We start from the raw sequence: 12825 nt of genomic DNA on the forward strand, positions 1-12825 counted from the left end.
TTTGATAATACATTTCAATGGTTCAGTTCGAAAAGGATGCTGTTGTTCTAGCAAAATACAGAAGTTATCCACCATGGCCCTGCCGAGTGTTGGACATAATTAAGGCCAAGAACAATAAAATATCTTACGTTGTATTTTGTTACGGAAGCCATGAAATCGTGACAACAACAGCCTCACAGTTTTCGAACTTTGTTAGCATTTCAAAGGAGGCTAAGAAGAAAAATGAATTAGGCGTTGCGAACGCTTTTGCGGAATTAGCTGATTTTCCTCATAAGCATCTTGAGATTACTGGTTTGAGTTTACCAAATACATCGGTGAATTCAGTAAACTCTGTTTTATTGGAATTGGACAAACTTAAATCCAGTATCCGTAATGATTTTTAAAAAGAATTTTGCAAAAAAGTTGGATTGTAAAATAGTGCGGATATGGTTAACTCTATCGTTTCTCAGATTCACGACTCTATACTCGTTCAGTATTCGGCTAAGTTTGATGATATTGAAAACAAACTACGGGCTCTACAAAACGCAAACCTAGCCCTGAAAAATAGGGTTGAACAGCTTGAAGCATGTCTTGATGATATAGAGCAGGAAAAACGACTGAATCAGCTCGTATTTCATGGTGTTGACCATAGTGGGGGTCTTCCCATCTCTAAGTGTGTATTGAATGTGATTACAGATAAAATGCAAATTTCTGATTTTTCTTCGACCGCAATAGTTTCGGTATTTAAATTTCGAGCAAATTATACTGATTCAGACACCATTGTAAATGCAAAAAAGCGTCCTTTGTCTGTGTTGGTTGCGTTCAAGTCTGCTGAAATTGCAAGAAAAGTGTTTGCATGTAAGTCAAAGCTTGCTCGGTCAGGAATTTTTGTCACCGAGTACCTAACATCAAAAAAGAAACAGATTCTTGACTTGGCTAAGAGTAAGCTTGGAAACAGAAATGTTTGGTCGAATAACGGGACAATTTTTGGAAAAAACTCAGTGGGAGAGATCCGTAAAATTCGAGCTATGGCTGAAGTGGTTCGTCTGCCGAATCTGACCATATAATTTTGTGTTGTGTAAATTGTGTTGTTGAATTACTTGTATGCTTGTTTTTCCTTTTTTATTTTATAGGCAAATTTTCCGTTCCTTTTGTTTTTTTGTTTTTTTTTTTGTTTTTTTTTTTTTTTTTTCCTTCTTCTTTCTGCCTATCAGTATGTTTTTTTGTCGTAAAGGTAATAACCCACTTCAATGAGTGCGAATATATATTATGACCCTTTGAATGAATTTGAAAAAAACCGGTTTCTTCTTGGAAGCCAAGCTCGTGACACACTTGCGGGGGATGATGAATGTATAGATAATTTTTCGTTGAATTGTCGCCCAAGTAATTATGTGAATCCGAATAATCTTTATGAGTATTCAAATCCTGCGAGTGCAGAAAGAGCGATCGTTTTCTGGAATTGTCAAGGTCTAAGAATGGCATATTCTTCTTTATGTGAGATTTTAAGTTCGCTAGATAAGAAACCGTGCATTGTAGGCCTTTGTGAGACATTTGTTTCTAGCAAGTCACCGCCATGGGATTTTTCTTTCCCAGGATATATTTGCGAGCGAAGAGAACGGACAACCATTGAGCGGGGCGGTCTAGGCCTTTTGATTAGTGAAGGTACCCAATATTGGGTTAGGGATGACCTTTCCCTGTGTCTTGAAGGTAGGATCGAAACACTTTTCATTTAAATAAAAAATGAAGGTGAAAGGAACTTGATTTTGGGATTAATTTACAAAAATCCGTCATGTGGTATTAGTTTTTTTCTTGATGAATTTGAACCATTGTTAGATAAAATTAATAATGAAAATTAAAACAAATTTATGATGGGAGATTTTGATATAGATTTACTATAAAAAGAGCGAATAGCTTAGATTTTGTTAATATGATGGTGTCACATGATAGTTTTCTTCTTGTGACTATTCCAACTCGGATTTCGCATCTCTCGGCATCTTTAATTGATAATTTTTTCTTTATTGGTGGATTGCTTGAAAGATCCCAAGCAGATCTGATCGTGTCCGACGGCTCGGATCACTTTCTTTTAATAAGTAAAATAAAGCTAAATCAGTCAAAGGAAAATAAACGAAATGAAAGGACTTCGTTTTACCGTGAAATGAATAATAAAAACCTAAAGAGTTTCGCACATATAATGGATGAACCAAATTTCTCGAGTGTAATAAAGGAAAAGTATCCAAATACTGCATATGACCTATTCAGTGAGATAGTGACGAGTATAATGAATGAAACATGTCCCTTGCGAAGAATAAACCCTAATAGAAATTTTTCTAATAAACCATTGAGAACAACAGCTATTTTAGTTTAAAAAAAGCAGAAAAACAAAGTTTATGTGAATTAATTAAATGACCATTTAAATGATAATCTTATAGATTTCAAGAGATTTTCCTATATTTTAAATTAAGCATAACTAACTGCTCTGAAAATTTATTTCCAAAATGAATTTCATGAAAATCAAGGGAATATGAAAAATACATGAAATACAATAAATAAACTGTTGGGTAAATTTCAGAGTAAGGAGTAGGTGAGAGTCATGGAGACAGCAGGAGGTCGTCTTACTGATTCTCAAGACATATCTGAATTTCTGTGTGGTTATTTTGCAAATGAAGGAAAAAGACTTTGTGATCAAGCGCGGGCTAAACTACACACATCTGCGAGTTTTGGATCTGTCATTAAAAGACAACCTGTAAGTCAGAATTCATTTGAGTTTGCAAGATATTCGGAATGGGAAGTGGCATGATTCTTGGCTACGATGAAGTCAAGCTCTAGCGGGATGGACGAGTTTTCCCTGAAACTCATAAAGGCCGCAAAAACGAGTGTCTTACCTGTGTTGACGCACCTCATCAACCTTTCTCTAGATCTTGGGGTCTTCTCGGAAGCACTAAAGATTGCAAGAGTGATTCCTCTTCATAAAGGAGGGAAAAAAGATGACCCATCGAATCGAAGACCTATATCTATTCTCCAATTTTTCTCTAAGTTATATGAGAAAGTGGTACATGCCCAGTTAAGTTATTATATTGAAAAGAATAAAATTCTAATGGAAAATCAATTTGGGTTCAGAAAAGGGCTATCTACGGATATAGCAGTTCTGAAATTGGTTGATTGGATTAGTGATGCATTTGAAGCTGGTCTCATACCTGCAGCTGGGTTTTTGGATATGAAAAAAGCGTTCGATACGGTGGACCACTCAGAGCTTATTCAAGCTCTTGACTCGATTGGGGTGAAGGGTTCAAGTCTGGAGTGGTTTTCATCGTATCTACACAATCGGTATCAGATAGTTCAGAATGGGTCATCTTTATCTTCAAAAAGAAAGTAGAGTGTGGGGTCCCACAAGGTCAATCTTGGGACCTCTACTTTTCATTATTTTCATTGATCGAGTTAAACATTACCTGTCAGAGGCTGGTGTCATCCCGTTTGCAGATGACACTTTGCTCTTTCTGGCAGCGCCTTCACTTGATGTTTTATATAATAAAATTCATAATGCAGTTTCTGAATTTCTAACTTTTTCTCAGCAAAATATATTAACCCTAAATTTTTCTCAAACTTTTTTCATGATATTTTCTAGACTTTCGTCTAGTGCTGGAAATGACTATATCACGGTTCATGAAAATTTGATAAAGAGAGTAGCAACAACAAAGTATTTGGGGTATTTAATTGATGAAAACCTTTCGTGGAAAAACAATTAAAGTGCAATAGCTGAAAAATTAAACAGAGGCCTTGGGGTGATGCGAAGAATTAAAAATCTAGTCCCAAAAAAGATCCTTAACATGATTTATTTTTCTATATTTTACCCATATATAAGCTACGGATGCTCTATATGGGCAAGTAATTTTGTTACATGTTTCAAAAGAGTACAAAAACTTCAGAATAGAGCTGTAAAATTATTATCTGAATTTGATGATTCTGATGAGGTTCCTGCTTATGAGCATTTTAAAAATAATAAGTTAATGGATGTATCCCAAATTCGAGATTACCAAGTCGCGATTTTCTCGTATAAATATTTGAATCAACTGCTCACCCCTGCTTTTGAAAATATTTTTCCTTTTAATAGAGACCTTCATGATCATAATACAAGAAAAGCAGATGACTTAACTGATGAGTTTAGGAGCACCACTTGGGGATCATTTGTTATTCGCCATTATGGTCCTCATGTTTGGAATATATTGCCCGAGTGTGTGAAAAATGCGCATAGTCTTCAGGCTTTCAAGTCACGGGCAAAGAAGTTTCTTTTATCTATTGAGTGAATTTTGTGTTATGCTCACTCCAGGTTGTCATTCTATTTAAGGTATTTCCCCGATTTAGTTTGCTTTTTTTCTTTTTTCTTTTTTTTTCTATCTACTTCTTGTATTTTACTATTTCTCTCTTTTTTACTTTATTCCTTCATCAGATAATTTTCTTTTGTGTTGAGTAGAAAGGTATGAATGTTATTTTAATTAGCTGAGAGTGATAACCTCGCTTGCCCTTTCAAGCTTATTGTCTTTCTTGGCAGGCGAAAGGCGAATAGTGTTTGTTTTCTTTTTTAATAAATGTATATCTCATATCTCATCTCATAAATCAACAAGGCCATGAGTAGACCCTGGTGCCGCGCCGATGAGGGAAGAGCGGCGGCGGGGCCAAAAATAGCGCGCCACGCCGTGCTGCTGGTAAGATGTCGGCGGCACGGCGCCGGTAAGATGTCGGTGGTGCGCCGCCGGCGCGATCAATGTTGACTGCAAACATTAATGTTTTCATCAGTCTTTCTCAAATCACAGCTTAAATTTACAACAGATTCGGGCCTATTAATGAGTTCAAAAATTCAAAAGTCGCTGGCTGGAAACTGGTCTTCTTCGTTATTCATCAAGAGAAGTAGAAATCTGATAGACACGAAATGGCTGTGGCGTTTCAGAACCCTTGCATAATACGAGTAGTTCAAGTATCTATTAGCTGTGTATTCTTAACATAAATAATTATCAAAATTAGTAGTTTTTTTTTCATCGAGCATTACTGCATACAAAACTTCAAATACCGTATCACAAAATTCGTCAGTTATCTGGGTAAAAACTTTGAATATAACTTTGAACTTAAAAAAGCTTAACTTTTCAATAATGCCATTTGCCTATATCTGTTTTGTCACCTTTAAAACAGTTGGAATGGGCGACTTTGATATTGATTGTTTTTCTTTTAATAACGATTAAAAAAAAATACATTTTAAAGTTTTTTTGGCTTCTTTATAGAATATATGTCATGTAGGCTAAGGCTGAACTGCTGCTTTTTTATATTGGTTTTGGCTGTTCTTTTGGATATTATTCATTTTTTCTTTTGGGGATTCATTCCAAATTATAAACTGATAAATACCTAATATCAGTCAAATTATAAACTGCATCTAAAAGGAGTAAATTTATCAAATTGTAAAATACATGATGAACACTTTACATGAGAACATTATAATTACAATGAAACAAAAAACACTTAATGGTTTATTCGGTATGAAGAAAAATGAAGTGCCAGCTATTTTCTTAGGTAAAAAAATGAAAAGCTCATCCGTTTTAAATGTAATTAAATGAAATAATATGCAGACTGAAGTAGCTCCAGGAAGATGCTGGGATTTTCATCCTAGTTCGTCACTTTTAATCCAAGCAAAATGTTAGGACACTTAGTATCAGTTATTGAGTTTAAGCTTTGATTTCCAAATGCTCACAAAAATTACCAAATTTAAGAAAGTTGCAACAATAAGTCACATGTGGTCAAAATACTTAAAGACTCCTCTTTGATCCCCACCTAGGCTGAAAGCTTCTACTATGGTCATTTCCATGGAAATCTCGAAAGAGTTTCTTTTTAAAATAGCTTTCAAGCGTAGTTAGGGGTATTTAGCCTTTTTTGCTTTTCTTCAAAGCTTTGAAAAAAATTTTATAACATTCCAAGTGTTACATTTGTTATATTTGTGGTAATCATTTGTGGGGTGTTTCTTTTTCTTTTTAAAGAGTTTCTTTTTAAAATAGCTTTTAAGCGTAGTTAGGGGTATTTGGCTTTTTTGCTTTTCTTCAAAGCTTTGAAAAAAGTGTTATAGTATTCCAAATGTTACATTTGTTATATTTGTGCATATTTTTGGTGATCATTTGTCGGGTGATCGAATTTTTTAAACCACTGTAAATACTTGAGAACGTTGCAACATCTAGTACCCTGAGGTCATAAGACTGTCAAAGACTCCTCCTTGAACCTCCCAAATTGAAAGCTTTTATTATGACCTGGCCTTTTAATGTAACTTGGGCACTGGACAAAGGGCGCCATTGTCACTCAAGCGCAACGTTAGGTGGGGATGTCGATATCGCTTTCGTCACACCAATTCGTTTTAGTGTGAATGTGCGTGGTACTTATGAATGAATCTTTTCGAAGTAAACCCGTTTCATCAATAAGAAAAAAAACGGGTTGTACGCATATATGTCCCTTTCCCTTTGGACAACAAAACCATGCAAGAGTTGTATCAAGTATAACTAACGAAAATCTTGTTAATTTGTGTCAAATTTTCAACTTTTAGGCATCCCTGCTTTCAATAAAAAAAAATCAAGGTACTATCACTTAAATGTTATAACTCCCTATGCCCCCCCCCCTCCTCTGGATACCATCTTGATAGGATACCGTCTCTGCTTTAAATAAAAAAAAAAAATAACTTATTGGCACCCCTGCTTTCAAAAAAAGAAAAAAAATTGATGTATTATCATTTAAATATCATAGCTCACTACCCCCCCCCTCGGGATACCACCTTGATAGGATGCCGTCTCTGCTTTAAATTTAAAAAAAAAATTTGGGATCCCTGCTTTCAATAAAAAGAAATTCGAGATATTATCATTTAAATTCAATACCTCCCTAATCCCCCCCCCTCTCGATACCACCTTGATAGGATACCGTCTCAGCTTTCATTAGAAAAATAAGTTACTTAATAATTAACTAGGTCACTATATGGTTCAAACAAACACGCAAAATAACGCTAAACAGCTTAGTGTTCCTTGAAAAAAAATTGAGGGTATGATTAAAGGGGTACAAAGACAACAACAAAATGTCGAAATTATTCAGATATACCTCAAATTATTGGAAAACTGAGTCATAGATTTACCGTGACATTCAGTAAGATCCAAAGAATCTAATTAAAAGGGAGCACACACAAAAGTCAAATTAAGCCAGTAGCCGATGAGAAATCGCAAAATACCCAAGACCATGAACAAGTCCTAATGGGGGGACCTGGGTCTATCAAAATATTTCAATGGTTTCCCAGAGAATTTGATATCATTTTCTTCTGTCTCCACTTTAAATGAAACAAATAATTATCTTTTTGCATCACTGCTTTCAATAATAAAAAAATGGGGTATTATCATTTAAAAATGATAGCCCCCTATCCCCCCCCCCCCACCTATAGGCAATAATTAACAATTTATTTATGAAGCATATTTTTGGGGTAACTTCCGTTTCAATCTTTAATTCCCCAACCTTGTACATAGCTTAGTCTATAGCTAAATTTTGTCTCAATAGAAGGTTTTTTTTCGGGTGGGGGGGTGGGTTTAAAAAATGTTTCAGAAAGAAGATTTTATTTTCTATCAGGCGTTCAACAACTGAGCATTAAACATTAAGAAAATTTTATCTAAAAACAGCAAAAAAAAAAATCTACAAATTTACAATTCAGCTGTAGAAAGAATCTGCCAGCTATCAATTTCAAAATTCGACTTAAGACTGAAGCTGTATAGTAGGGAATACATTCTATAATTCTATTACGCTTGAAAATAAAATTATTGACTACAAATAATGTAAGAAATAGTCATCAGGAAACTGCATTCGAAATGATTTAAACTCATTTCATAAAGACGATACTTTTTTTGTCAACATATGAAGAACTGTGTATATTGTAATATTTGCAAGTGCATATTGTATCTGTCTGGTTTTTATGCACAGTAACAAAAGAGACGAACATTAATGAACAAGAGAGTAGTGAAGAATTATGATATGCAAAGTAATATTTGGCAGGGAAAGTCACTGGTGATAAATCGCTAGGGGTGGTACCGTGATTGCGTGATTTTCGGCGATTCGGGGAACCAAATTTTCTTTCAGGGTGACGCATAGATTTTTGGGGAAATACCCGAAAATTCGGGGATGGTGCAAGCCATGCTTGATTTCTAATCAGGCAAATCGAAATACTGAACCACACGAGAAGGAAAAGCTCCGACATTGCGGTTGACGCAATAAAGAATTGCCGCAAAATTAATTTGAAGTCGACCGAACGCCGCCACCTCTGCCGGCGGCGGCTAGCCTGTGGTGCGCTGGCGGCGTTACGAGACTTAGGCGGCGTTCGACCGGGCCTCTCGTCGGTGGCGTTCGGTCGATCCACCCGCGCGGCACCGGGGTCTAAGGTTACGCCAAAGGCCTGAGGTTTTTGATTCCGCCTTCGCGCAACATGTGTATGAGAGTCCACACCATTTCATTTTGTTTGACGAAACCTCCATTGTTGCCCCCATTAAAGGTCTCACGCAATTTTTCAGGGAGGCAGTTGAAATAAAAGCACATTCACTCAAAGGTAGCTCTCAATAGAGACACTGGAGAAACTTTTCTAAGTCCCATTTATGATGAAATTATTAATTCTGATCGTTTTTAGATACATCCACAAAATTATATTCTGCAATCAAAAAGAATCTCCGATAATAATCAAACTGGAAAGCGATTAGCCTTTAAGAGTGCTTTACGTAAAATGAAATTGTGAAATGCCATTTAGACTTGTGTTTTTTATTCAGTTACCCTTTCACCGTTACTAAGAAAGGGTCGTCCAATTTTAGTTTTGTGTTTTTATTTTAAGGTTTGGATTTTTTATATTTTTATCAGTTTTATTCTGCACTGAGGACGGTCAAGCGAAGGTCTTGACCGAAATATTTGCATAATTTTTCAATTTTTTCACTGGTGTTAATTGTCCTCGTTTTCTTCGCAATTTTATGTTTTATTAACCAAATAAAAAGATTCCCCTTCGTTTTCATTAGTTTTAATTGGATAGAGCTTTAGTCAAAAGAAATCTGAGTAAATGTACTTTTTTGTCGTACTTCAAACATGGCACAATATATATATATATATATATATATATATATATATATATATATATATATATATATATATATATATATATATATATATATATATATATATATATATATATATATATATATATATATATATATATATATATATATATATATATATATATATATATATATATATATATATATATATATATATATATATATATATATATATATATATATATATATATATATATATTTTTTTGTTTTTTTATTTTTGGTTTTTGTTTTTTATTTATATATATATATATATATATATATATATATATATATATATATATATATATATATATATATATATATATATATATATATATATATATATATATATATATATATATATATATATATATATATATATATATATATATACGCGTAGTACTAAAATTTTTTAAGGTTTTATGTATGGAGGGGGTGCCAAGGTTCCAGGTGGTTGTTTCTTTTAAAGGATTACCAATAAATGAGGAGGGACTATCATTTGAATTGTTGAAGATATTCAGGATTCAAACAGTCCGTGGTGACGAACTGTAAGTAAGGAGCGACCCGGCTCAATGGTAACCGAAACTCTAGAAAACGCGATTTTGATACCAATAGATCCATCAAAAGAATCAGATTTTAATGCTGATTTGAAATACATAATTTTCATCAAGTTTAGTCCTACCCATCAAAGTTACGCGCCTAAGAAAATTTGGCTGATTTTCGAAAAAAGAGGGAAATGACCCCTAAGAGTTATAGAGCCTTAATGAAAATCCCAACATCATATTCAGCGTATCAGAGAACCCTACTGTAGAGGTTTCAAGCTCATATCTACAAAAATGTGGAATTTTGCATTTTTTGCCAGAAGAAAGATAACGGATGCGTGTTTATTTTTTTTATTTTTTTTTCCAGGGGTGATCGTATCGACCCAGTGGTCCTAAAATATCGTGGAAAGGCTCATTAGAATGGAAATTAAAAGTTCTAGTGCCCTTTTGAAGTGACAAAAAAAATGAAGGGCAACTAGGCCCCCTCCCACGCTCATTTTTTTCCCAACGTCACCCGATCAAAATTTTGAGATAGCCAGTTTGTTCAGCATGGTCGAAAATATGATAACTATGTCTTTTAGGCTGGCTTAATCCCCCGAAGTCCTCGGGGGGAGGGCTGAAAGTTATTAACTTTACCCTATGTTAACATATAGTATTGGTTATTGGGAAGTATACAGACGTTTTCAGGGGTGATTTTTCTGGTAGTGGGGGGAGGGGTTGGGGGTTATGTGGGAGGATCTTTCCATGAAGGAAGTTTTCATGGGGGAAGGGACATTGCTATGAAGAGGACGCCGGATTTCCCAGTATTATTTTAAAAAAAAGATCAGAAATTAAATATAAAAAAAACAAGCGTTTCAACTGAAAGTAAGCAGCAACATCAAAACTTAAAACGAACAGATAATATTACGTATATGATTGGGTTCACCCCCTAGTCAATGCCTCGCTCTTTAAGCTAAATATTTTTTAGTACTATCATAAGAGCTATTTATTCTAATTAATGGCCTTTGTGATTAAGCGGTCATTTTTAAAGAATTGGAACAAAATATGAACTTTAGCTTAAAGAACAAGGTATTGACTAGGGGGCGAACTCCCTAATATACGTAATAAAAATATATGAATATAGAAGTTCGTTACATAAGTTAACTCGTAAGTTACGTATATTTATTATTAATAAAAACGTTCGTAAATAAAATTAAACAAGTTTCGAGAAAGCCATTTAACCAAAAAAAGTAAATTGATATACAAATTTTGTTTTAATTATTCATGTACGGTGAGCCAAAATCAGAACCTGTATTAATTCAAAAACTTTCAAAAATTAAATAAAAAAACAAATTTTTTTAACTGAAAGCAAGGAACAACGTTAAAACTTAAAACAAACAGAAATTATTCCGTATATGAAAGGGGCTGTCCCCTCCTCAACGCCTCACTCTTTACACTAAAGTTTGACTTTCTCACAACTCTATTTTTTTAAACAATAAAAAACTTTAGCGTAAAGAGCGAGGCGTTGAGGAGCACTGCTCCAAACTTTTTTATGAATACTTTAGCCGTCTTATAGCCGAGGGTCTGTTAAAGTCAAACCAAAGACTAATGAGACCAGGCTAAGCTGAAAGATATTCTGTGGAGGACTGCTGAGCTCTTGAATTTTATACATTTATTATCATTATTTAGTAAATCCGTAATATTATGGGTTTTAAACTTTTTGTAAAGAATGCCAGAAGAGGAGCAATAAATGACTTTCTATTAGTTCCATAGTAAAAAAAAAAAAAATACTTTTTTCACTATGGAACTAATTATTACTTTATTAAATAAAAATTAATTACTTTTATTAGTCACCCAAGAAGCGAAGTTAGGTCAATCCTAATGAAATATAACAAAACATTATGATAAAATAATACTTCAGAAAAAAAGTTATGGAAACCTAAATAAACAAACAAAAAAAAGATTTTAATTCATTGCTTTACTTTTACAAAGCATTTTCGTACGAATAAACGAATTATCTGGAGGATCTCTGCCCACTTTATTTTTTATTCATCATCGTTTAAAATGAATCAAGTGTTTTTTCAATTTTGGATTGCCAAAATAAAGTGTTAGACTGCTTACTTTATATCAACTGACACGTCAATATATTCTTTTCCCAGGTGGTCGATCTCCTTAACGATTTGTATACGTGCTTTGATTCAATCATAGAGAACTTTGATGTGTATAAGGTAAGTTGCTTTCATAGTAATAAATTAAGCAAGTTATATTAACGTCTCTTTATCTACAGAGCAAAAGTTTGATCCTCCCCCCTCCTTTAATTTTTTTCAAAAGAAAGTGCATTGTAGAAAAGCAATGAAATTTAATTGGTAGAAACATTTGCATTCAGAATGTTATTAACCTATATGATAGGTTAACTTGTGTAATTCTACAGAAAACGAGTTTAATCTTATACATAAATACACAAAAGGTGCAAAACTTCCTAACAAACCCGGCTAGCTTGGTAGATAGAGCATCAGTCTTCCAATCTCGAGGTAAAGAATGTGAGCTCAGCGTTGGTTTTTCTTCTGTCAGTAAAAATAGGCACAGAATTATATGGGGGGGGGGGGAGGGGGGTCTTCGTAATTGAGCATTCAATGTTCACCCTGTTTGGTTTCACGGCTGAGGGGTCGGGTGAAAATTCTCCAGTGAAAAGACAGTTTGGGAGGGGGGGGGGCGACAGAGCAATCTTTTTCCGTCTTTACGAAAGGGAATTGAATGCCTTCCTTCTTGATTTTTATGCCTTTTGTCTAACAGGCTTCGTATCTAGTTTAGCCATAATTGATTATATGGAGCATTTAATTTTTAGGCAGAACTGTACCGAGGATATTGAGTGGGGTTATCTCTGGGTGACCGTTAGACTACCACTTCTTGTTAAGCAAGGGGAGGCTGATCAAATGGATCCAGTAGTATGTCTTTTAAGGCATGTTTCTTCCGTCCTAGTATAAAATTGCACCCTACATTTCCACTTCAAAAAATTCTGTGAGCTAAGAGAAAGTTGTTGCTAATAATAATTAGTGACATTTTTGAAACTTAAACCATTATTGGAGGAAATTGATGATTAATTTCGAGCGTCAAATTCAAATAACACTTTTAATTTCTTTTATTTCAGGAATAACTTTGAACTTGTATGTTTTACAGTTCTTATTGTATTCTTACGCTTG

General features: G+C 34.2%; 1 protein-coding gene across 1 annotated transcript in view; it reads left to right on the forward strand.

Annotated features, from left to right (window-relative positions):
- LOC148948199 (atrial natriuretic peptide receptor 1-like) overlaps positions 1-12825 on the forward strand; it is a 177683-nt gene that overhangs the window by 123003 nt on the left and 41855 nt on the right. The window contains exon 5 of the mRNA XM_089094567.1: positions 11785-11853. Coding sequence (XP_088950693.1) covers positions 11785-11853 — 69 coding nt within the window. The remainder of the gene's footprint in view (positions 1-11784; positions 11854-12825) is intronic.

Source organism: Artemia sp. Qi Xiang Cuo, chromosome 9 (genome assembly GCF_049724085.1).
Source record: "Artemia sp. Qi Xiang Cuo chromosome 9, ASM4972408v1, whole genome shotgun sequence".
Classification (NCBI taxonomy): domain Eukaryota; kingdom Metazoa; phylum Arthropoda; class Branchiopoda; order Anostraca; family Artemiidae; genus Artemia; species Artemia sp. Qi Xiang Cuo.